Source organism: Eulemur rufifrons, chromosome 7 (assembly GCF_041146395.1).
Source record: "Eulemur rufifrons isolate Redbay chromosome 7, OSU_ERuf_1, whole genome shotgun sequence".
Taxonomy (NCBI): domain Eukaryota; kingdom Metazoa; phylum Chordata; class Mammalia; order Primates; family Lemuridae; genus Eulemur; species Eulemur rufifrons.
Window position 1 is genome coordinate 69,327,785 of NC_090989.1, and position 27,328 is coordinate 69,355,112.

Here is a 27,328-nt window from a genome sequence, read left to right on the forward strand (position 1 = left end):
GCAAAAATAAAAGTTTATATATCCAGGCACGTTTGTGTATGTATGTATGTACATGTGCATATATTAATAGAGAGCAAGCAAATGTGACAAAATGGCAGTTTATTTTACTATCCTTATAATTCTTCTGTAGACGAAATTAGCTTCAGCTAAAAGATGGGTGAAGACCTCACACAGAAGGCTCTGAGCTGGACAAGATAAGTAAAGACACTCCAGTTGGAAGAAATGGCACAAGCAAGGACATAGGAGCAAAGAATTTTGGGAATAACAAACAGTCTACTTCAATCCAAAAGTAGAGTTTGTAGAAAGGAGTGACAGTGGTATTCATATACCTTAGAATGTTCTTATCAAGGAAATAGGAATTAAGCAAATAGTTATTTTTTTTTAAAGAAAGGAATAAATGAGATTCCTTCTCATTCTTCTTGAAAGCACACCATAACAGTGTACTCTAACAGACATAGAAATACGGCGATTCTATCTGAACAGTATTTAATTCTACCTTTCAGAGAGAAAAAAAAAAGGCAGTAAAAACCTAAATACAGTGATATATATAACCAATTGATGGTAGAAACCAATGACTAAAAACCTTAAAAATTGATGGAAACCTTAATTAGAACTTATCTATACATACTCAAGACCTACCAAGTTTTCAGAAATGTTAACATAAAATAAAGATAAGAAACAGCACTCAAAAGTGAAGTGGTTTTATTCAAGCTTTCTTCAGAAAAATGCAAGGGTGTTAAAGTAAATGATTAAAAATAAAATAGCTGGTCTTTTCAGTGAAAGTTTTAAAGTCTAAATAAAATTTTTTTAAAAAACACCCTATTTCACAGAGGAGATTAAAAGGAGCCACATTTTAAATCAGTCTAATGTCTACCACCAGAAAAAGAAGATCTTACAATTAATGTCCAAGTTTTCTAAGGGCTCACATCCAGTTAAATAACTGACTCTCTGGTTGACTATAACAGTTTCTAATTATAAAAATTAGAAATAGCTCAACTGGCTATCAAAACTGACAAATATCCACAGAGGAATACCAGGCAGCAGTTAATAAGAATGTCTATAGACATAGAAAGATATCAAAATCATAAAGTATGCTGAAACACAAAGATGAAGAAGCACAAGCCAAAAACAGTACATCAGCATAATATAATTATTTGTGCGGTTCTTAAAATTAATACCAGATTTATGCATAGGAAAAAGTGGCAGACTACATTATACTAAACCATTTTCAACAGCCACTGCTTCACGGAGGGATTTTACTTTTTTATGTTAAGTCTAGTCATGCATGCATCACTTAAAAACAGGAATACATTCTGAGAAATGGGACGTTAAGCGATATTATCACTGTGTGACCATCATAGAGTGCACTTACATGAACCTAGATTGTACAGCCTATTGCACATGCTTATTGCTCCTAGGCTACAAATCTGCAAAGCATGTTACTGTACTGAATACTGTAGGCAACTGTAACACAATTGTATTTACATATCTAAATATAGAAAAGGTACAGTAAAAATATAGTTAAAAAGATGAAAAAAATTGTCCACCTATATAGGAGCACTTACCATGAATGAAGCTTGCAGAACTGGAAATTGCTCTGGGTGAGTCAGTGGTGAGTGAATATGAAGGCCTAGGACATTGCTGTACAGTTTTGTAGAATTTATAAACACTGTACACTTAGGCTATAGTAAATTTATTTGTTTTATCTCTTTCTTCAATAAAGTAATCCTACATTCCTCTAACTTTTTTACTTCATAAACTTTTAATTTTTTTTACCTTTGACTCTCATGCAATAACACAGCTTAAAATACAAACACATTGTATAGCTACACAAAAACATTTTCTTTTTTTATAGCCTTATTCTATAAACTTTTTCCTATTTTTAAAAGTTTCTATTTTTTTTTTATTTTTAAAACTGTTTTTGTTAAAAAAAAAAAAAAGGCCTACACAGGGTCAAGATCAGAGGTATCACTGTTCCCCCACACATCTCATCCCACTGGAAAGTCTTTAGGGCAATAACACACATGAAGCTGTTATCTCCTATGACAACAATGTTTTCTTCTGGAATACCTCCTGAAGGACCTGCCTGAGTATGTTCTACAGTTAACCTTTTTTTAAAAAATAAGTAAGAGTACATTCTATAAAATAATGATAAAAAAAGTAAACACATAAACTAGTAACATAGTTGTTTATTATCAAGTACTATACTTATATAATTGTATGTGCTATATATACTTTATATCATTGGTATCACAATAGGTTTATTTATACCAGTATCACCACCAACACATGAGAAAAACATTGCACTGCAACATTACAACAGCTATAACATCACTAAGTGATAGGAATTTTGCAGCACCAGTATAATCTTATAGGACTACTGTTGTATATGTGATCCATGGTTGACCAAAACATTATTACGTAGTACATGACTATTTCTAAAGCTTTTTATTTTTTAAACAAACTTGACAGTTACATTTCTATCTCTATTAAAATTAGTTCTTTCTCTCATTATTTTATTAACTTTACTGCAATATTTTCACTTGTCTAAGTAACAAGTCCAATTAAACAAAGTAAGATAGAAACATCAGTCTTAAAGCCTGAAGTTGAGTTTTAATCTCAGTTTTTCTACATGGTAATACTGCAAGCTTAGGTAGTCACAACACCTCTGCTACAGTTTGCTAAATTCCAAAGTAAACACAGTATAAGCATCAAATACTAAGAAACAAAACCTGGCTTATCTCATGCATGTTAGGAGGCTACAATAAGAATGAATTCATGTCCCTGTGACATTCCAAATTATTGTAACATATGTGAATGTACCTTTTAAAATTATACATTTGAAAACAGTAAGATTATTATTATAATCCATTCCTGTGGAACACATGAAAGTTTTTTAAGAAAGGAAGAAAATATATTGTATTGATTTTAAAATATTTTAATACCATAATATGTTTAAATCAGCAATATTTCTCAAATTTTATTTTACAAGTTCTGGAGCAAAGGCTTAAGTTGGAAGACTGTGTCACTTGTGTGTCTACTTTCTTACCTCTCAAAGATAATGCCTCAAAGAAAAAGCAACCCCAAGAAACAGAAAAGCCATCATCACTGGCTGATTCTGGTTTGGGGACAGGGAAAATTCAAGATGAACTTGGGAAAATTGCCAGAAAGCAGGAACACATTCAAAGACTAACTGGGACATGTTCAAAGGGAAACAGAAAGATCCCATTAAGTGATCCCCTGGTCAAATTTGAAGTAATATGAGTATCCAAAGCTGGAATGTATTGTAAACATTGAATAAATAAAAATTGATCAGTCAATAGTGATAGCTTTTTAAAGACAGCAAGAAAAAGGGGGAAAACTTAGCCACCTTAGGAAGGGATCATCACACAAACTCTACTCTGAAAACTGGTCATTAAAAGAAATAGTATAAACTTTTTACCCTGTCTTTTTAAAAACACAGGTTTATCCCTAGTTGATGGGGAAAAATACTTTTTTTTTTTTTTTTTTGAGACAGAGTCTCACTCTGTTGCCCAGGCTAGAGTGAGTGCCGTGGCGTTAGCCTAGCTCACAGCAACCTCAAACTCCTGAGCTCAAGCGATCCTCCTGTCTCAGCCTCCCGAGTAGCTGGGACTACAGGCATGCGCCACCATGCCCGGCTAATTTTTTCTATATATATTTTTAGCTGTCCATATAATTTCTTTCTATTTTTAGTAGAGGTGGGGTCTCGCTCTTGCTCAGGCTGGTCTTGAACTCCTGAGCTCAAACGATCCGCCCACCTCGGCCTCCCAGAGTGCTAGGATTACAGGCGTGAGCCACCGCGCCCGGCCGAAAAATACTTTTTATAGAAGAATGCCAACTAATAAATACAAATGGAATGATAAAATTTGGGGAGGGAATCAACATTTGGAAACTTTGAATGAAATAACTGATTTAGCGAAGATCAATGGGTGAAAATTCATTTAATACAAGGTGCCAAAGTACTACCATATACATAACTGCATCAAGAAACACATACCTTTACAATGGAGGAACTGGAGGTCCACACTTTTAAGTAAGCACAAGTGTAGCCACCTGATATTGTGCTTGCTGATATGATACAATGTGAAGTACACATACAGTAACACTATGAAGTCTACTTACCAAAAATGAATCCAATCAACCTTTACACCTAACTTGCTGTTACCAGAAATATAGAACTTGGTGGAATGAGTTAAATAACAGGAGGAAACAAATAAGACAAACACAGAATGCGTGATATACTGTAAGACATGGTCTGGTTTCTTCAAAAAGTTAATGTCATTTAAAGGGGAAAAAAATGAAGAGGACTATTCTATTAATACTAGATTACAAAAGACTAAAGAAAGACACCGTCACCAGAGTTGGTGTGTACACTCCTAACCCAATCCAATGACTACCCCCAGGTCTTCACACTTGTCTTTCACCTGAGTAGCCCTAGCAAAACCTTGTGCCTTTAGCCCCCTGTCCATATATCCTCCTCTTACCCAGTCACTTGGGACTTTCCTGTTAACCACAAAACTGTGGACACCACTACCCTCTGTATCTACAAATCCACAACCCTGAAGTATGGGGGAATTGTTGCCTACTAGAAGTAGTAGATAAATTCTTTCCCTTTCTTTCCTTGGACAGAGTCCTAAGATGCAGTATACGAGGTCTGTTCAGAAAGTATCCAGCCATTGTTACTATAATGAGAACAGTTTGCAGGACATTGATATAACTTGGCAGCCAAGGAAAGCGGACTGTAATGCACATGTGTGAACAATGATGACTTAACTGTACTAGTCAGTGGGGCGCTAGATGCCATTAAGTGAGCATGTGTACTGAGTGGCCATTGCATTCAAAATGACCGAGTGAGTAGAACAATGAATCTGCATAAAATTTTGCATAAAGTTGACATTCCTCCTGGAAAACTATTCAGATGATTCAGAAAGCTTTTAGGGACGATGCAATCACTGCAGCATAAATAAAAGTGTGGCACAAACACTTCAAAGATAGTCAACAATCTGTTGACAGTGATCCACATTCTAGAAGGCCTGCAACAAGCAGAACACCTGAAAAGTCGGATATGTTTGGGCTGCAATCAACAAAGATCAGCGACTAACACTGCGAGAACAAAAAGCTGATCTGGGGATTCCAAAACTACTGTGTCTGACATTTTGATGCAGGATCTTGGGATAAAACGTGTCATGGCAAAATGCGTTCTGCGGTTCTGCTACCAGAGCAGAAGGATCATTGTGCTGCATTTGCTAATGACTTGCTTCAAACTGCTACCAATGAACAAGATTTCCTCAAGAAGGTCAGAACCAGAGATGAATTGTGGGTCCACGGCTATGATCCAGAAACAAAAGCCCAGGAATCCCAATGGAAGTCACCTGATTCTCCATGCCCCAAAAAGGTGCAGCAAAGTCTCAGCAAGATCAAGACCATTCTTAACTGTGTTTTTTGATTGGGAAGGTGTTGTCCACCACGAGTATGCTCCCCCAGGCCAAATAATTAATAAGGAGTACTACCCTCAATGTTGTCAGTTAAGAGATGCAACGTGACAAAAATCGCTGCACCTATAGGCAACTGGTGATTCGCAGCTTCATCATGACAATGCGCCACCCATGCATCACACCTTGTGCAGAGTTTTTTGGTGAAACAGCAAATTACCCAGGTGACTCAGCCCCTCTATAGCCCAGATTTGGTGCCCTGCGACTTCTGCCTTTTCCCAAAACTAAAATCACCTTTGAAAGGGAAGAGATTTCAGACATCAATGAGATTCAGGAAAATATGACAAGGCAGCTGATGGTGATTCCAACAAAGGATTTTGCACAGTGGAAGAGATGCTAGGAGAACCATGTGAGGTCCCGGGGTGCCTACTTTGAAGGGGACTGATGTGTCATTGTCTTGTGTACAATGTTTCTACTATCTTGTATCTTCTTCAATAAATGTCTCTAGTTTTCATATTACATGGCTGGATACTTTCCAGACAGACCTCCCATATGACTTCTCAGGGAAGTAATACCTAGGATCCAGCGATCTCATACTTAGTGGCAGGAAGCATGCTTGTACTAGTTTTTCCTTCTTTTTAGCTTATTCACCTGTCCTTCACTTCTGCTTTCTGGGAATGAACTCTCTAAATAACATAATAAAGCACATAAGCCCCCCCACCTCAGGTTTTGATTTGAGGAGAACCCAGATAAAAACAGACACCTAACAATCAAATGCAGTATGTGAATCTTGGCCACCTCCTGATTTTTTTTTTAACTTTTACAAAATAGACTGGGGACAATTTTGAATATGGATTGCAGAGAAAATTAAATTATTGTTAATTTTCATAGGTGTGATAATGGTACTAAGGTTACATTGGAGAATATCTGACTATTCTTACTCTCAGGAGATGTGTGAAGTTTTAATAGTTTAAGCACATGATGTCTGCAAGTGATTTTCAAATAGTCCCAAAAAACTACATACATACAGGAAAAGTAAATATGACAAAATATCAGCAATTACCGAATCTATATGGGTATTTATTGCACTACTTTTTCAATTTTACTCTATCTTTAAAATTTTTTATAAGTTAGAAAAAACACAATCGCCTTTAGCCTATTACTTAATTACAATATAGAAAGAATCACAGCTCTCATTTCATTTGAAAAATATTTACTGAACAACTATTGCAAGTACTACATATATTTCAGCGAGTAAGACAGACAGTTCCTAATCTCAGGAAACTTACAGTCTAGTACAGACCAAAATACACACAAAATAATATACACTTAAGTATTTAATTACAACCATGATGAACATTATCAAGCAGTGGTACAAAGTGCTATAACAGAGGCTCTGACTTAATCTAAGAGGTAAAGGAAGGCTTCCATCAGGAAGTGGCCTTGTAGTGATCCTTGACTCTTTTGTAGTGATCTTTGACTCAATCGTGTTCTCATAACCTGTTTCCAGTCTGTCCTCAAATCCTCATGCTCTACATTCAGAATATCCATAATTCAGCCACTAAGCACCTCCATTATTACCATTTTGTCTTAATTTCTTTTGGATCAAGCCAATATACATCCTTAACTGGATTATTGAAATAGCCTTCTAATAAGTCTCCTGCTTCTACCTTTCAGTGTATTTTCAACGTAATAGCCCAAGTGATTCTTTCAAAGGTTAAGTCAAATAATGTCACTCTTCTGCTGAAAAACTCTGCTATGGTGTCAACTTATCTGCTACTGCCTTACCCACTGAACTCATCTCTCACACTTACTCCCTTATACTCACTCTGCTCTTGCCATACTGGCCATTTTACAGTTTCTCATACATTTCAGCTTCACTCCTGCCTTAGAGTCTTTGCACTGGCTAACCCTCCAGATAGCCACAGCAACTTCCACTCTACACAAATATCACCTTCTCACTGAGGCCTATTTAAAAATTGCAAAGTATCCCACCCCAACCTGGCATTCCTAAGCCCCCTTCATCTGTTCTTTTTTCCTTCCATATCACTTATCACTTTCTAATATACCAGATAATTTATTAATTTATTGCTGAAAAAACTTCAACTACATAGACGAAATGCACAAATAGCCAGGCGTGGTGGCTCACACCTGTAATCCCAGTGACTTGAGAGGCTTGAGGTGGGAGAATCACTTGAGCCCTGGAGTTCGAGGCTACAGTGAGCTATGATCATGCCTCTGCATCTCAGACAAGGCAACAGAGCAAGACGGGAAGGGGAGGGGAAGGGAGGGGAGAAGAGGGGAGGGAAAAGGAACGGGAAGGGGACAGGGAAGGGAAGAGAAAAGGAATGGGAAGGGAATGGAAGGGAAAAGAAAGGGAAAGGGAATAGGAAGGGAATGGGATGGGGAAGGGAAAGAGAAGGAAAGGAAGGAAAGCAGGCAGGCAGGCAGGCAGGCAGGCAAACAGACACAATGATAAGGGAAAAATAAGCTAGACACAAGAGAGTATATACTGTATGATTCTGTTTATGTACGATTCAAAAGGAGACAAAACTAATCTGTGATATCAGAAATCAGGATGGTCCTTTGAGGAGGAGGGAGTAGAAAGTGAATAGGAAGGATACCAGAGAGACTTCTAGAGTCCTGGCATATTTCTTTTTTTTAACTGAGATGCAATGAACATACCATAAAGTTCATAAAATTTTGAAGTGTACAACTCAGTGGTTTTTGGTATATTCATAGAGTTGTGCAACCATCATCACTATCTAATTCCAGAACACATTAGCAGTCATTCTATGTTCTTTTTCTTGACCTGGTGTATTCACAATGTAGTAATTCATCAAGTTATTCATTTATAATTTGTGCACCCTTATATATGAATATTATACAGTACTTCAATAAAATTTTTAAATCAATGTTTAGAGGACTTCAGATCATACCTGGTAGACTGAATATATACTTTTAACTCTACTACTCCATAAAACTCTACAGTTTTAAAGCAGATGGATTATTTTAAAGCATGGTCAAAGAGAAAAAGAAAGAAGGTATCTCCCAACACCACTCGATCAGATAATTCCCTTATCCCTAAGATGAACTCTGAAGGGCTGAAAAGGGGGCCCGTAAATAACAGGCATAACTAAAAACAAGAGTATTTCCGAAAGCAGAATACAAAATCAACACACAAAAATTAGTAGCATTTATATACTCTAACAACAAACAACCTGAAAAAGAAATCAAGAAAGCAATCTCATTTATAACAGCTACAAAGAATATAAAATACCTGAATCAATTTAACTATAAAAGTAAAAGATCTATATTAAAAACTATAAAACACTGATGAAAGGAATTGAGGAGGATACAAAAAAATAGAAAGATATTCCATGGTCATGGATGAGAAGAATTAATATTGTTAAAATGACAATACTTCCCAAAGCAATTTACAGATTCAACGTAATCCCTATGAAAATACCAATGACACCAGCCTGAGCAAGAGTGAGATCACGTCTCTACTACAAATAAAAAAAATTAGCCAGATAGGGAAAAAAAAATTAGCCGGGCATGGTGGCACACCTGTAGTCCCAGCTACTTGGGAGGCTGAGGCAGGAGGATCACTGAAGTTTGAGGTTGCCGTGAGCTAGGCTGACGCCATGGCACTCTAGCCAGGGCAAAAGAGCAAGACTCTGTCTCAAAAAAAAAAAAAAAAAAACAAACCAAAAAAACCCAATGACATTCTTCACTGAAATGAGGAAAAAAAAAAAAAAAAAAAATCCCAAAATGTATATGGAGCCACAAAAGACCCCAAATAGCCAAAGCAATCTTGAGCAAAAAGAACAAAGCTGAAGGCATAATACTACCTGACTTCAAAATTTACTACAAAGCTATAGTAGCCAAATCAGCATGGTACTGACAGAAAAACAGACACACAGACCAACGAAACAAAATGGAGAATCCAGATATAAATCCACACAGTTACAGCCAACTCATCTTCAGCAAAGGCGCCAAGAACATTCACTGGGGAAAGGACAGTCTCTTCAATAAATGGTGCTGGGAAAACTGGATAACCACATGCAGAAGAATGAAAATAGACCCCTATCTCTCACACAAAAATCAAATGAAAACGAATTGAAGACTTAAATCTAATATCTGAAACTATGAAAATACTAGAAGAAAACTTTGGGGAAATGCTCCAGGACATTGGTCTGGGCAAAGATTTTTTTGTGTAAGACCTTAAAAGCATAGGCAACCAAAGCAAAAATAGACAAATGGGATTATAACAAGCTAAAAAGCTTCTGTATCACCAAGGAAATAATCAACAAAGTGAAGAGACAACCCACAGAATGGGAGTTAAAATATTTGCAAACTACCCATCTGACAAGGGATTGATAACCAGAATGTATAAGGAGCTCATACAACTCAATAGCAATTAAATAAGTAATCTGATTAAAAATTTCGAAAAAAATCTGAATAGAACATTTCTCAAAAGAAGACATACAAATGGTCAACAGGTACATGAAAAAATGCTCAACATCACTAATAATCAGAGAAATGCAAATCAAAACTGTAACAAGATATCTTTTCACCCCAGTTAAAATGGCTTTTATCAAAAAAGCAATAATGAATGCTGGCAAGGATGCGGAAAAAGGGGAACCCTCCCACGCCATTGGTAGGAATTTAAATTAGTACAGCCACTATGGAGAACAGTATGAAGGTTCCTTAAAAAACTAAAAACAGCAATTCCACTATTGGATATACATACATGCAAAAGAAAGGAAATCAATATATAGAAAAGGTATCTGCACTCCCATGTTTATTTGTAGCACTATTCACAGTAGCCAAAATATGGAATCAAACTACGTATCCTCACACGGCAGAAGGGAAAGCTAAAATGATAAACTGCATGAAGCCTCTTTTATATGGGCCTTAATCTCATTAAGGAAGAAGCTCTCAGGGCCTAATCACCTCTTAAAGGCCCCACCTCTTAACATCACATTGGCAACACCTGAATTTTAGAGGGGACACACATTCGAACCATGGCAGTAATTATAGACATTTGAAAAAGACCACGGAAATGAACTATCATAAGAGCAAGTGATATATCAACTAAAGAAAAGGATGAAAATGGAAATTTTCCTAGAGAAAGTGATAAAAAAAAATAAGAGTAAAGAAAATAAGGGCACATACATAATAAACACTAGACTCTCTAATCAAAGAGAAACATATAAGGTAATACCAGGATTAATAAACAGCACTGTGAATTGGGTGTTAAGAGGTTGGAAATCCAAAGGTAGACTTGCCCAAACTAATTCAATAAGCTAGGCCAAATCATTTTCTTCTGGATCTCAGTTTCCTCGTTTTTAAAATGAAGAGGAGAGATCAGATGTGCTTTGATTCCTCCTGCTCTAAAATTCTATAGTTTTATGTTATTTAATATAAAAGAGGTAACTGAGAAACTTTCTGCTTCATTACCAAAGTGCTATCTAGTTGCTGCCCATCACCACTTTTCCCTGATTTATAACTCACCAAAGAGAAGGTGAGTCAGTTTTTCAAGCACTAATACTAACAAGAAGGGACTAAAGTCAAATGCAGACAGACAACCATTTTCAAATGATTAATGTTTCTCAGGCAGAATCCTCATTACAGAATACTTCATATCTGTTATACCATATCCAACTCTACTGGCAACAGTATAGCACAACAAAAAAGAATATTACTAAGAAAGTTATATATACTCAAAGAGATAGACAGTTTTAACTACAGAAAAATGTAGAATACAATATTGACCTTCAGGTTTACTGATCAGTCTCTAGTTAGTTTTAACACAATCTTTCAAGTGAATAAATAGAGAATACTTGGGACAAATGGGTAACTAAACAACCCAGAACCACAAAATTATATTCTATTTCTAGGAAAGAATACCAGGGCAAAATTATTTTTTCAAAATACAATTTCCTTTTTAATTATCACATACATGGAGCCTCACTGATGACTACCAGGCAAAGTACTTTTTAGTAGTCTAAAACAAGTATTTCAAACCTCAAACCATTCACAACATTTTCAGACATGAGTGACGGAGATTCTAAGCTTTTGTTTTCAAAAATATTTTTAACCCCATTCTCTTTAGTCCTTTATAAATTATATTTTTCACAAAATATCCTTTTTTGTTTTTTGAGACAGGGTCTCACTCCATTAACTCCTATGCTTGAGCAATCCTCCTACCTCAGCCTCCTGAGTAGCTGGACTAATGGCGTGCACCACCACACCCATTAGAGATGGGGTCCTGCTATGTGCTTAGACTCCTAGCCTCAAATGATCCTCCCACCTCAGCCTCCCAAAGTGCCAGGATTACAGGCATAAAATACCATTTTAATAAAATGAAAAAACTTAGTAGCCCAAATAAAGTGACCCCTGAAAAACATCTTCAGAAAAAATTTTTTATCTTACCTCTACACTAGGGCTAAGGCTGCTTGGCAGTGTTTCTGAAGTCACAGTACTGCTTGGAAGGCTGGAAATTTCCCAAGTATTCACAGACTGAATTGGTTCAGATTGCTTTGAACGATCTATACATTTTGGATTATCCAGTAAGGTCACTTCATAAAATTCTTGAATATCTAGAGGTAAAGAAAGGAAAAGAAAAATTCAAAAGTATTTTTATTTTCTAAGTAAACTATGTAATGCTACAACAACATAACTCAAAAGCAAAATTTTTACTCTAGTAAAATATGTCAATCTTATAATGTAAATAGTGAATATTTGCTCATATCATTATGTCACAATCATATCAGAATTTACAGGGCACAGTTTAAAATTCATAGGCTTTTTACATTTCCAAGTCAGTGCTGGATTCAAATTCCAACTCCAACACTAATTAACTACGCATATAGACAAATTATTTAACCTCTGGTAACTTGCCTCTTATCACAGTGAATTGTTACAAGGAGTGAGCATAATATATTAAGTGCCTAGGCTCCTAATAGATGACAGTTAATATCATTATTGTGAATTCTGTAGACATGAGTTATTACTGATGTTCTATATCTTTACCACCAATATCCAGACCAGGAATGCAAACCCCTTCAAAGTGGTTTTAACTGCTCTTCTAACCAAAACAAAATATCAAAAAAAAAGAAAACGAAGTTAAAATAAAATCAAAGAACTAGAAGGGCTTTTAGATAGCGTCCAGTCTGAATACATAAAAGCAGGAAGTTAAATATTTTATATTATTTTAGAAACAAAGTCATGATAAAACAAAAGGTACCATAAATTTACTTATAATAGCACAGGATAATTTGCTATCAGCTGGAATGATATGAATTTAGGATATTAACACTAGTTTATTCAGAGCTTCTGAGTAGCAGTTATATAATGCTTAGATTCACCACTCTTAGTTCTTTATTCACCTACTGGTATTATTTTGGATTGACTTTTTTTCAAGGGAAGAGAAATCATTATTAAACAGTAAAAGTAGGCATTATCCTATGTAGAATCATTCACAATAATCGTGAATAACATTTGGACAGAATAACTTACACTTCTTGTTCCCCATTATTTTGAATGCATTAGTGTCTCCTTTAAACAAAATGTGGTACATAAATACATGGATTATTATTTAACCTTAAAAAAAGGAATGAAATTTTGATATATTCTACAACATGGATGACTAAACCTTGAAGACATTATGATAAATGAAATAAGCCAGGCCCAAGAAGACAAATACTGTATAATTCCACTTATACAAAGCACCTAGAATAGTCAAATTCATAAAGACAGAGTAGAAGAGTGGTCACTAGGGGCTGGGGGAAGGAAGGAATGGGGAATTATTGCTTAATGGGTAGAATTTCAGTTTGGGATGATGAAAAAGTTCTGGAGATGGAGAGTGACGATGACTGCACAACAATGTGAGTGCACTTAATGCGAGTGAACTGCGCATATAAAGATAGTCAAAATGGCAAATTTTATCACAATCAAAAAATAAGCTGAGTGGGAGTCTAGAGGAGATCTTAAATGAGTAAAGTGCATGGGATTTAATATATGGGTTTTATAATATCTATTTAGCTATTTAGAGATATTTTCATTTCTTACTGAGGTCATGGTAACATATTACCAGATAATCTCCAACTTAAAAAGAGATTAATTACCAAACCTGGCTAACTAAAACCATATACAAAAGTACTGAAATATTTCTGGTAATACATGTGCAGTGTGAAGTCTTTGATATGATAGTATGTCACAATTATCACTTTCCCTAAAAAATACATATTGTATACATCATCTTTAATCCTGACCAATATTCCATCTTGACATTCTAAACATTCCATAGCTTATACATTTCTTCATCTTTCGGATGCTTCAAGACTATAGTGATAAACAGCATAATAACACTTCTTCAGAAACTGATTCCCAATTACAATTCCTTCAGTTATGTCAGTTAAGATTTTTCAAAGGAACATGTGATCAAAAAGGGCACCCTATGGAAAAAATGTATATACAGACTGAGCTTTTCTTTTGAGTCTAAATTATCTGTATTTTGTATTTTCCATGTTATCAGGAGTCCTTGGGCTTCACAGTTAATACACATTTTATATGGTCAGAAGAGAATTACACCACTTATCATAGCTTATATAAAGAGTTAGCCAAAAAAGGGTTAATTATCATTATGACAAGTATTTCTACAAAATGACATTCTAGGATTCAAAATAATACTTTCCACTTTGTCTTCATATCTTTGTAAACTGGGGATTATAACCTTGAGTTCTATAAGGTACCTAGTCTAGGTAAAACAGAAGCTACTACCTAAATAGAAGTCAAATGGAAGACAAAACAACAAACATGGGAAATCCTAGTATCATACCAATCTCTCACAATTCCTAAAGATCCATTTAACAGCCCAAAACCTAACAATCCATGTTATTTGCAAAAGAACAACTTTGTAAAAATAATTAATAAGTTTAACACTTTAGATATTCAATGATTACTAATGGAGTGAACAAGTTCTGGAAGAGGAATAAAAGCATTAAAAAGTGAGATATGACACAACAATAATGTCTTTGGGAGATGGAGAAAATTGGGGGGGAAATTATATAACACCTCAGGTTTTCCAATTAAAAAATCTGAAAAGGTAAGTTTTTTTAAAAATGTGATGGCTGTAGCTTAAGGTGCTACAGAAGCTTAAGCATATATTTATTTTAAATTTCTCTAATTACACATGGGTACAAAAATTTGAAAATTAAATTTCTTTGATAGACAATGAAAATTTCTTTCTCAATTTTGGTTTGTATAAGTCATTTCATATGTGTTTCAATACTTAATGTCAATAATAATGGCTACTCATAATTTTATATATATACTATGAAAAACAAAATGCAACTATAGCAAAACAGCAAATGCTTCAAAAGTCACACCCCTCAATACTGTTTATCAGGAACTTCCAAATTTACTATCCAGTATAAAATGATAGAGTTCTTCAATAAACCTATGGAAGTATTTAACTTGCATTCAACTCTAAACTTAAATCTTTACTATGAAAATGTAAAGAAAGTGGGAGTGTACATGGTAGTCAAAAGGATTGCCATTTGATAAGAATCCATATTCATCTGAAGATCCAGAGAGCTCACCCAGATATATAATTAAAATGACTGATTACATTTTTATTTACTACCCTGAAAAAAAAATTATTTCCTTTGAAGATAATGATGCACTAAAGCAAGCAAAACGAGAAAACAAGAATGCAGGAATGCTAAAATATGTATTAGGAAAAAACTACATTTTAGTTGACTCACAACTGAAAATATTACTTACGTTGAAACCTACTGGATCAGTCTTATCACAGTATATTCCTCATTTACCATTTATAGTCTACAAGTGCTTTTTCTGTTTTGGACTAAACCGGATCCCCACAAGTGCAGTTCCTGAACAAAGATCTAAATTGTAAGGCCACAAAAAGCTCCAACATGTGCACTAAGAAACTCTCAAAAACTAAACTTAAAGACAAGCAGTTAAGTCCAATGGAACAGAACAGAATTTCTATCTATTAAAAAAAAAAATCTTTGGAAATCTCTAAGATCACATATTTCAGAAGTCTCCAAATGTAGTATTTTCTTTTAAGTAAAAAGCTTTCATTGCCTTTGTTATTAATATTTTCTTTCTGGAATTTAAAGTTTGCAAACCATGGGAATTAAAGGGAAGTATAGAATTCCAGAAATACCCTCAAAGGGGGGTGAGGCATGGGAAGAAGGGAATTTTCAAATAGGCAAAGAAATTTTCTAGCTGTTGGTGACAACTTGCATCATCCTAAACAGAGAAACTCACAAACCACGAAACATTTCTCAAACTAAAGAAATAAGGCAATAATAATTCAGGATCAGAGTAGAAAGTCTAAATACAAACCTAAGGATATGTAACAACTTAACATAAGTGATATTTCTAATCTATGAGAAACTCATATTTAATTTGATGGGGAAAAAAGAAAATGAAAGACAAGCCACAGACAGGGAGAAAATATATGTAAAAACACATATCTGATAAAAAAAAACTGATATCTAAAGCATACAACAAAAAAGTCTTAAGACTCAATAAGAAAATAAATAATCCAATAGAAATGGGCAAAAGATATGGACAGACACCTCACCGAAGTAGACAGCATATGAGCAAATGAGCATATGAAAAGATGCTCAACATCAAATGTCATTAGAGAATTCCAAGTTAAAATAACAAGATACCCCACTACATACTTACTTAAATGGCTAAAATCCAAAGCACTGACCACATCAAATGCTGACAAGGACATAGAGAAACATATTGCTCACAGGAATGTAAAATGGTACAGCCGCTTTGGAAGACCGTTTTTGCAGTTTCTTAAAAACTAAACATAATCATACCACATCACCCAGCAATTTACCCAAATGAGTTGAAAACTTAAGTCAACACAAAAACCTGCACACAAACGTTTATACCAGCTTTATTCATAACTGATAAAATCTGGAAGCAACCAAGATACTCTTTTAACAGGTGAGCACATAAACCTTGGTACATCCACACAACAGAATACAATTCAGCAACAAAAAGATATGACCTATGGAGCCATGAAAAAGCATGGAGGAACCTTAAATACACATTGCTGAGTAAAAAAAAAGCCAATCTCAAAAGGCTACACACTTATGATTCCAGCCATATGACATTCTGGAAAACGAAAACTATAGATACAGTAAACGGATCAGTGGTTTCCAAGAGTTCACTAGGCAGAGGAGTGGGGGAGACCAAGGGGGCTGAAAAGGTAGAGCCCATTGGATTTTTAGGGCAGTGAAACTATTCTGTATGATTCTGCAATGGTGAACACATGTGAAAACAACTTTGTATGTCAGATTTGTCAATGTACAACACAAAGAGCAAATCCTAATGTAAACTATGGACTTTATTTAATAACAATGTATTAATATTGGCTTATCAATTGTAACAAATATACCACACTAATGGAAGATGTTAATAATAGGAGAAGGGGTGAGGATACGGAAACTGTACTTTCCACTCAATTTTTCTGTAAACCTTAAACTGCTGAAAAAGATAAGTCTATTAATTTTTAAAAATATATAATGTAAAGCAGTGGTCCCCAAGCTTTTTGGCACCAAGGACTGGTTTCATGGAAGGCAATTTTTCCACGGGGCCCTAACAAGTACTGGTCCATGGCCCAGGGGTTGGGGGCCACAGAAAAGGACTGGACTGGCACAGTGGCTCACGCCTGTAATCCTTGCACTCTGGGAGGCAGAAGCAGGAGGATTTCTTGAGGATAGGAGTTCAAGACCAGCCTGAGCAAGATCGAGATCCCATCTCTACAAAAAATAGAAAAATTAGCCGGGTGTGATGGCGTGTGCCTGTAGTCCCAGCTATTCTGGAGGCTGAGACAGAAGAATCGCTTGTGCCCAGGACTTTGAGGTTGCAGTGAGCTATGATGACACCACCGCACTCTAACCTGGATGACAGAGCGAGACTCCATTTCAAAACAAAACAAAAATGTATAAAGGATAACAATAAATTTATATTAAAAATTAGATTTTATACTTTACATCAAGATAATTTCCAGATGTATTAAAAATTAAAATGTTAAAAAAAAAAGAAGTCCTAAAAGAACTTGAACATAAGTAAATGTCTTTATAATCTTGGAGACAAATTATGATAACCTTTGGGATTATAATATTGGGGATAGCCTTTCCAAGCATGATACCAAGGGCAGAAAGCACAAAGAAAAATATAGATAAATCTAACCTTATATAAATTTTTTTTTTAAATCCAAGTTTAGAAACAAATGACAAACAAGGAAAGTTATCTGCAACTTACATGGCAGACAACTGAAATGCCTAATGCAGATTTTAAACCTCTAAGCAAAAGGAAAAAGGGAGGAGGGGGAGCAAATGACATGAACATGTAATTGACAAAAGAAATTAAAATAATCAAAGGACTTTCTTACATCTTTGGTTATTTCTTTAATCAAAGAAATGTACAATAAAACATCAAAATGACTAAAGGTATATTCTACATATCAGAGCAGAAAATATTAAAAGGATGAATAATATTCTGTACTGTTACGGTATGGTGAATTAGTCATTCTTCCACATATTGCCTAAAAAATTAAATTGACATAATATTCCTAAGAATATTTAACAAATTACATCAAAAGCCTTAAAATGCACACCCCCTTTGACCAAGTAATTCATTTCTAGGAGTTTGTCCTAAAGATATAATAAAGAATGTGAAAGAAAAACACATATACAAATGCAGTGTTTATAATTCAGAAAAATACAAACCTAAATGTTTCCAAGAAACCATTAATAAAACTACAGGAAACCTATGTAAAGTAAACACTCATTTAAAAGGGTACAAATCTATTGCTATGGAAATACATCTATGGATAAGTGTTTTGGGATAGTATGTACAGTACAAAGAAGTCACACTGTATACATTTACACAAACTGAACTGTAGTACCCCCACTCCCATGCCCACAAAAAAGGCAATGTTGCCTGGTGCCTGTCAGTGTATCCAATAAGTAAATGTCTCAAATAAAAAATCAAAAGGGAGAAGAGAGCTCCTTCAGGTAGTGGTAGTTTTCACGTTTAGTTTATCCTTTCATAATGTGTTTAGTCAATTTTAGCCATGTTTAGTTTTAGTTAGTTTAGCCTCTCATAATGTGTTTAGTTAGTTTTGGCCTGTCATAATGTGAACATCTTATTATATCTCACTGTGCTGAGTGTAATTTTATGGTTATTTGTTTTTAGTATAAAAGGTCACTTAAACCAGCAACTTCATCTAGTGCTCAACTGCAGAAACAATGATTCCTTTCCACCAGAGGAAAAAACAACGGTGCTGTAGTTAAAAAGAGACAGTGACATTAAATTCCTGAAGGACTCTCAAGGATAATTTTAACCAGATGTGATTTTTCACCTTACATGCTGATTTAAGTATCAATTCTTATGTAGCAAACAATTGTTTTACTTGAGTAGAAAGTTTATTTTGCAAAATGAAATTGTGTGTATACACAAAATAACATTCTAGAAGGACATTCACGCCATGAATGAAGTAGGAGGTTATCTTTGGTGTGAGAATTTTCTTGTTTATGATATTTTATATATAATAATATAATCTTAATGTTTTATATGGAAAATGCATTATTTTTATAATAAATTTCATTCTGGAGGGTTACAAGGATGGCAACTAGAAAGCTGTGGAACACTGAACTATAACCCCACCATTTCAGAGGGAAAAAATTCCATCAGTTCACTGACTAAAACAAGCATATTTTTTAACACTAAAATATACACTAGTCAAATCTACTTAAGCACAGATAATCTGCTTTCTTCTAAACCAATGTACGTTTAAAAATCCATTTTGGGCTGAGCCTGGCATGTAATCCTAGCACTATGGGAGGCTGAGGCAGAAAGATCACCCGAGCCCAAGAGTTTGCGCCTGCGGTGAGCTATGAACATGCCACTGCACTCTGGCCTGCGCGACAAGCGAAACCCTGCCTCAAAAAAGAAAAAAAAATTCATTTTGATCCCCTAAACAGAAAAAAATATCCTATAAAATTAGAAAGTATTACATACAATTTGTTTCATACACTAGAAACAGGAAAGATGTCAAGTCAATCAGTAAGCAAAAATAAATTATTTTAACACTGTAAATACTATTTAACTAACAGCCACACAGCACTCACACGTGTATTCCTTAAAACAAGGTGTGTATTAAAAGGAACTAGAGCTTCTCAGAGAAATAGCTGATCCTAGAAATGGCTGGGGCAGGACAGGTACAAGATGAACCTGGAACATCTTTGTTAGGCCCAAAATTAAGAAAGTGTTCTAAGAAATGATGGGACATGTCATAAGGACATAACAGCAAGCTTAAGAAGGCCTACACTGGCTAAATCCAAGACAATCTGAGCACAAAAATCATTAAAGATGGTAATAAATGACAAACCACCAAGAGAAACAGAAATCTGCAAGTTCATGATAGACACACAGACAGACAAAAGAAGGCTCTTGATTACAACAAAATGCCAAGTATGGAGTGTTGCTGCTAGAAAACTGATTTTTCAACCATAGTAGAAACTGGTTCAGGCAAGAATCATAAATGGATGCTAAGTATAGGTGGAAATTTTGCTAAAGAGCAGGGTATGTACATGGTGTTAAAGTGTCTTCCCCACATATTGCTTATATTAAGATGCAAGAGGAAAAAAACTGTGACTATAGAGTTGACAATTCATAAAGAATTACTAGGGAGGATGAAAAAAAATAGAGTTGATAATTCAGACAACACCTAATTGGGTGATCAAAACTAACATCGCCAAAAAAACCAAAAATTATAATAACATCATCAATGAAGGGCAGATGAAATCGTATACCTCCAGACGTGTAGAACCCTGAGCCAGGAATACATAACCTGAATCTAATCACAAGTAAACATCAGACAAATCCAAATGAGAAACATTATGTAAAAAAATAAAAGTGATGGGGAACTGTGTTCTTCAAAAATGTCAGTGTCATAAAAGGCAAAGAAAAGTTGTGGAATTGTGCCCAGATTAAAGGAGAGTAAAGAGACATGACAACTAAATGTTAATACCTGGTCCTAGACTGGATCCTGTGCTAAGGAAAAATTTGACCCTACGTAGATGAAATGGCTTGGAAGAAATATTTACAGATGCTTTTACAGATCTATGATTCCAAGGTTCTAAAGAGAATTCAGCTAGATTCAACGTAATCAAAACACGGCTTCAGAGCAGTAAGTAAAACTACTGGCAAATAAACAACTCAATCTAATTAAACCAAAACCACCAAGTAAAGAGTTAATAAAATTCTCCAATTCCATAAACTTTTAGCCAACAGTCTGATCCACATCCTGTTACGTTTTCCTTGCTCAAACCCAGCCTTCAAAGTTACACACGCACATACACATATACATACACACACACAAGAAGTCAGTGATAGGCTAAAATGTAACATCAGTGGGACCAAAATAAAGCAAAAGAAATCTAAGAAATATTGATATCTTACTACTATAGGTGGAAGTTCTCAAACCTTGATTACTTAAGTAAATACACTTTTCAAATGTGTAAATTCCATCATTATAAACACTCTCCTTCACAACAATAATGGTTTTTTTTTAAAAAGACTAACTTTGTAGATCAACATCTGTCTTAAATATTCTTACTAGTGTTCTTTATCACATTAAAATAGTCAACTCTGAAAAAAATGATAAAGAACATCCTAATAGCTGAGGGTAAAAAGAAGCTCTAGATTCAAGATTAGTTGAGTTCAATTTCTGGTGCCACAGTTTAGTATATGAGGCCAAGGGCAAGGTTGGTCATTTTTCGGTTCCTTGGTTTTCTAACCTATAAAATGGTAGTATCACCTCAGACAGGTGAATATATACCTCATAGAATTACGATGACTAAATAAGACACTTGTATTAGCACATAGAAAGTGCTCAATAAATATTAGCCAATATTATCTTTTCCATACACTTAAAAAGGAGGTAGCTAATGTAGTCAAATTGATTGAAATAGAAAATAGAATGGTACACGACGAGTGCGATGTGCACTGTCTGGGGAACGGACATGCTTGAAGCTCAGACTCGGGGGGATGGGGGGAGCATGGGCAATACATATAACCTGAACTTTTGTACCCCCATAATAAGCTGAAATAAAAAGAAAAGAAAAGAAAATAGAATGGTGGCTACCAGGGGCTGGGGAGTGGAAGGAAAGGGGAGTAGTTATTTAAAGGATATAGAGTTTCAGTTTTGCAAGATGAAAACATTCTGAAGATCTGTTTCACAGCAATACAATATACTTAACATTTAAAAATGGTTGAGATAGTAAAGGAGTCATACTTTTTGAAACCTAGTATCTACTAATAAGGACATGGTAATATCCTGTACTGTTTATAAGGGCTAGAAAACTGAGTAGCAACAAATGAACAAGGAACTAAAAAACTCATAAATGGACAGTGTTATTACATTATCCATTTTCACTCTGAAATATCTGCAGAACTAAAATAAAACACTGCATTAAAATAAGCTTGCTATTTATTGCAGACAAACTATACAAATCACATGACTCAACTTACTCAAGTCTCTAAAACCAGCCTGATCTTGAGCCTAGATTTTTCTCCTGTGCACAAGGAAAGCAGATGAGTTCTCCGACTCCCTAAGAAATAACTGCAGGGGTCTGGAAAATCTCTAAAGACTACCAGAATCACCTCAGATCCCAGATACCTTAGAATTAAGAATGATCCAAAACCACTATGGACCTGAACATTTGGACACTGATTATAATCAAACCATATCCATTCTACGTCACTCACAAAACTTTTAAACCTAAGTACAGAACATGGGAATACAAAATCAAATATATTAAGTTTTCAAATTGCTCTCACCTAAATCAGGGGTGAAATTAGGCAGACATTATCTCCCATTTATATAAACATAATCACTAGATTAGAATAAATTTTAAATAAATGTGCAGCTCATGGATTTTTTTTAAGCTACAACTTTAAATATTCAGTCCTTAAAGAAACAACTTAGCTAAAACTCAGAAGTTAATAAAACTTTTCTGCTTTCAGTAATTTTTAAATCTTCAAGCCATCCTTCAAGGATACTACCAAGCATCAGAGCTAGAACAATACTTTCTATATTTCATTAAAATTGAGAATATTATGAATTATAAAATATACCATTATTTCATGTGCCACTAAGAATGCAAAAACACTGTCAATTAAAAAAATGACATACACCAGTTATAAAATACTTCCCAAATTTGGAAATGTTAAAATGTTTAAAAATTGGTTATGTTAAAACAGATGTAGTAAGTACATGCTTGTCTCTCTGAATAATCTGAAGGTACAGGGAATCTAGTCTATATATCAGCTACATAGGGTGGGGGAAAAAATCCGTATTTCTATATCACCAAAACCCCTAGAGACCATAAACAAACTTTTTAAAAAATGCGTGAAAAGTCAATACAAACTACCAGTTCAAAGAATCAGTAAATAAATAACCAATGTAGATTGTAAATCCAAAGATACAGAGCACCCAAGGCAAAAAACTAGATAATTCACTATAGCCTAAGTAAATGATTTCCAAACTAGGGAAGTGAAAAGCCTAACCACCAAATGACTTTCGAACAACTCAGGTAGTCAAGATCCAAGTCTCCTTTAATCCAATGGTCCACAGATACCAGCTCAGAATACAGAATGCCACTTACTGAAGGAAAAAACAATTAATTGAGGATTTTTCAGTGCATACTATGAACATAATGAACTACTTTAGCTTAGAGCAATTTGGGCTTCAAGTATATTATGACATTGTTTCAAAAACCATGGCAGAGGTGTAAAGCAAAAGGAAAATCTTATTGGCCAAAACATTTTCAGACTAAGTAATAAGTTAATAAATTAACCCAATTACTGCAAGCACAAGAAAACACATTTATTAATTCAGTAGTATCAACAATTAATGCAATTATAGTATGGAAACACACAAAAACCTCTATTAAGTGTATGTATTTCAAAACTCCTAAAATCTGTTACTTTTCTTACACCAAAATCTGATACCAAATCCTATAAAACATTAAAATGTCAGGCAATCTAAACATCAAAGTAAATTCACAACCAATGAAATTATACAGGAGAAATAATATTCACAAATATAAACTTAGTAACTGGAAAGCTAACCCTATCAAAATTTAATCATGCATAGGAACAGATAAATACATTCAAAACAAGCAAGGTAGAGTATGTCAAAAATGCCTCCTAACATAGCAAATCTATCTCCAATCTAGAGAGAAATATAAGTGTATATTCTGTTTAATTACTTCACTAACCATTTACTTAAGTTATAGCCTGCACATAAACACTGCAGTCTATGCCTATGTATTTATGTAAATGAGGACACACAAGTCATGCTGTATTTTTTCCTAAACAGTGACCCTACTAAATAAAAAATTACTAGATTTAACATTGATTTAGAAAGACAAATAATTAAAAAATCATCTTTCCTTCCTTTTTTGCTGTTTTTTCAGAGGAATCCAATTTGACCATCCATTTGGACCTTAAATCTCACAACTTAGAAATTCCAATGTAGAAAACGTCCATCAATGCTAATAAAAATAGCAAAATGTCAATAATTTTTGAAAATGGGTGAAAGGTATAAGGCAGTTCATTATACTGTGCTCTCTATTCTTATGTATGTTTTTAAAATTCTATAAAATAAATTTTTAGAAATTGTTCAGGTATATCAGGTGATCTTCCTAAAAATCTTTAATTCTAAAACAAATTTAGTGGGGAGCATCAATTTATCAATAATTTGACAGGATACACTGACTTGAAGGTAGTACTCAAATCACACCAACAATTACTCTACCAATAGACAGACATAAGGGTATATCTGCTTGGAAGCTCCTTAGCAAATAGATATAATGCAATTAAGTATATATCTCATTTTAAAATGGTATATAGTTGATGACTAATAAAAAATTTTCATTCTCAGAACTGGAAGGGACAAATTTTCTAGTTCAGTGGTTTGCAAACTCTTGAGGTACCTGGAGAAAAGGGCCAGAGACAGGTCACCTTGTTTTATATACCAGTGATTATATACAAAATATAAGATGTTGTTTTAGAAAAGGATCTAGCTACTTAAAAAAAAAAAAAGCTTAAAGCCCACTGTTCCATTCCACTGCCTACATTCTACAGCTAATGCAGTGGCCTAGAAAAGGTTAAACAACTTGTGTAATATCATTCAATTAATGGGATTGTCAGGAATAGAATTCAGGATTCTTGAATTGTCCAGTTCTCCTTTCCAACAATGTACCACCTAAACTTTAAGTTACGGTTAAGAATAAAACTGTTTTAATCTTCTTGTCTGTTTAATAAGGTTATTAGACTAGATCATGTCTAAGATCATTTCCAGGACTAAAATTTTTAATCCATGAATGCCAAGTTAAGCAGAGGTCTATATTAAGGGAATCAATGTTCTTAAACATTGCAGGACCCTTCAATCATCTTCAAGAACTTCAGAAAAATACAAGTCAAATACAGAAACGAACTAACAGTAATTCAAACATTATCCTTTGGGTCCTGAAACATTTCTGCAACTTCTCCATCTTTTAATAGTTCTAGGATGTGAAACACTGTTCGCAAAGATCACTAAATAATCATACTGGAAGCCTTTTGGTTACTAGATATTTTTGGAAAAGATATTGGCCTATGAGAAACACACAACTCGCTGAAGATGCTCAAGTTACTGAATACCACATACAGAATCAAGTACATCATTCTCATTTAAAATAATTGAATTGAGAAAAGTAGTAAGCAGAGCTGACAGATAATGGTCACAAAGTTTTAATTCCCACCTATTAAAGCCTGAAAGAGGTTGCTCTGAAATATGTTAATAACCCGTTCTATGGAACTTCTGAGTTGTCTGTCTTCAGTTTGGCTTAGTTTCGAACGATATTCCTCCAAAAGAAGCAACGCTCTCTGGGTATCTGAGAAGAAAAGAACAGCCTGATTAAAATTATATATTTACCAAAAAAAATATATTACATGCTAGTGCAAATAATTCTGTAAGACATGTAAACACTTCCCCAAATCCTCCAGGTCAACCAATGTCACCATGTTCATGCACACCTATTCCCCAGAATGATCAAAAAAACTTTTAAACATACATCACAGTAGAAAATGGAGTGAAGGTGAACAGTTTGTAATCAATGTGCACTGGTAATGTGCCAGGGTAAAAGATCAACGTATTAGTAATTCATTTTCAGATTACCTGATATGCAAAAGCAGATCATCTACAATTTGTCATTATAATCCAAATTTTAAGTCTTTCAAAATACTAGTTAATATCCCACAGTTGCTCACAAAATTGTGTTTAGTAAGAATGACGAATACTAAAACACCAATTCAGAGTTTTTTAAAAACATGGGGGGAGTGATTTAATTGCCTCACTAATCACTAGCGAGATGTCAAGAAAGAAAGTTTAACAAACATTTAGGTGTTTCCATCTTCTGAAATGATGTGAGGCTTAGATTTCCTAAGCAATAAAGCTAGGGATCATGCTGTCTCATCAAAGTTACAAACATTTTTAAAACACCAATTACAAAACTGACATATGGAATAGCAAGTGACATCCTCAAGGAGTTCCGAAGCAAATCCTCACCTTGCTTCCGGACCGGCATTTTTCTCCAGAATCAGGAAGAGGGCAAACACCTTTAAAAACATAGAACAGAAAAGAGAAAGAACTAAACAAAAGAATAGAATCGTAGAAAAACTAGCAATCCCCCTATTGAAACAGAAAAACTCCCATCTCTATTTGAAAAGCCCACCTTACAAAGTTTTCCCAAGTGAAAGCAAGTGCCTCAAAACCCAATAGTGTCCGTCAATGTAAAAATGTTTTTCCTAGGGGTGGGTAGCCTGCAAATTAAGAGCAGACAGAGCCTGCTTCCAAATTCTCCTCGAAAGCTTTCCCGTGTCCCCAAAGGGCACTAAATGCCTAGACTTGGGGCAGTCTCTTCCCCGGAACAAGTATCCATACTCCCCACCTGCTACTGGGGGCGGGGTGGGTGAAGAGGCGCTCCGACCCTTGGCCCTGGAACCAGCAGCGGCCACAGAGCGCTGAGAACGGACCACCTGGGCGGGCCACCCGCCCTCCTCGGGCCCCCTCCCCTCGCTTGCCTCTCTCCGTGTTGGCTTCCTCCGGGCTACTCCAGCGGGGGCCGAACGGGGCAGCGGCCGCTCTCCACGACGCCCTCGCGCCCCACATGCACACCTCCGCGGGCCCCCACACCTGCGGCGCTGCCACAAAGTTCCTGCGAGAGGGCCGCTCGGAGCTGGGGTGCGCTCCGGACCCCAGTCGGAGCAGCTCCCCCGCGCGGCCCCGCTCCACGTACCCCCGCCCCGCCCGGTGCTCGAGGAGCTGAGCGAAGGGGTGAAGGGACGGGGGAGGAGCTCCCCTTGGCGGCCGCACCCCCGAAGCCTCTTCCTCCTCGGCTGCGCCGCCTCCTCACTCGCAGCAGCCCGCGAGCCCGCTCGCCCTCTCGCCTACTAGCCGCCCCACCCCCGGAACCTCGCCTCCTTCCGCGCCCCCAATCGCTCTCCCCCCAAACTTTCCGCCAAGATGGCGGCCCCGGAGCTGGACTGCCGCGCCCCCACGTGACCGCTTTCCTGGCGCTCTCAACCAATGGCAAGTGAGGAGGCGGCTCGCGCCGAGCCTCTGGCTCTCAGCGCTGCTACCTTTAGGTTGGAAGGGGGAGTGGGGTCTGGAGAGGGCCGGCGAACTGAAAGGGGGACCGGAGAGCATCCTCAGTGAAACTCCTTGTTTAACAGGGCGGCCACCTAAGTGGCTCTGA

The 27,328-nt window shown here is 35.8% G+C and overlaps 1 protein-coding gene across 18 annotated transcripts in view; it reads right to left on the reverse strand.

Moving 5' to 3' along the window:
* Window positions 1-27,113, reverse strand: part of DLG1 (discs large MAGUK scaffold protein 1) — a 282,135-nt gene extending 255,022 nt beyond the window's left edge. For 7 of the 18 annotated variants that reach the window (XM_069475188.1, XM_069475185.1, XM_069475186.1 and 4 more), the window contains exons 1-4: window positions 26,655-27,113; window positions 26,140-26,189; window positions 25,334-25,465; window positions 11,895-12,061 (exon numbers count right to left, since the gene is read on the reverse strand). In XM_069475188.1, the coding sequence (XP_069331289.1) occupies window positions 11,895-12,061; window positions 25,334-25,465; window positions 26,140-26,158 (318 nt within the window). In that variant the 5' untranslated portion in view covers window positions 26,159-26,189; window positions 26,655-27,113. Of the gene's footprint in view, window positions 1-11,894; window positions 12,062-25,333; window positions 25,466-26,139; window positions 26,190-26,521 lie in introns of all 18 variants that reach the window. The other 11 variants (XM_069475177.1, XM_069475179.1, XM_069475173.1 and 8 more) reach the window with 2 other exon arrangements.
* Between the last annotated feature and the right edge of the window lie 215 nt (window positions 27,114-27,328).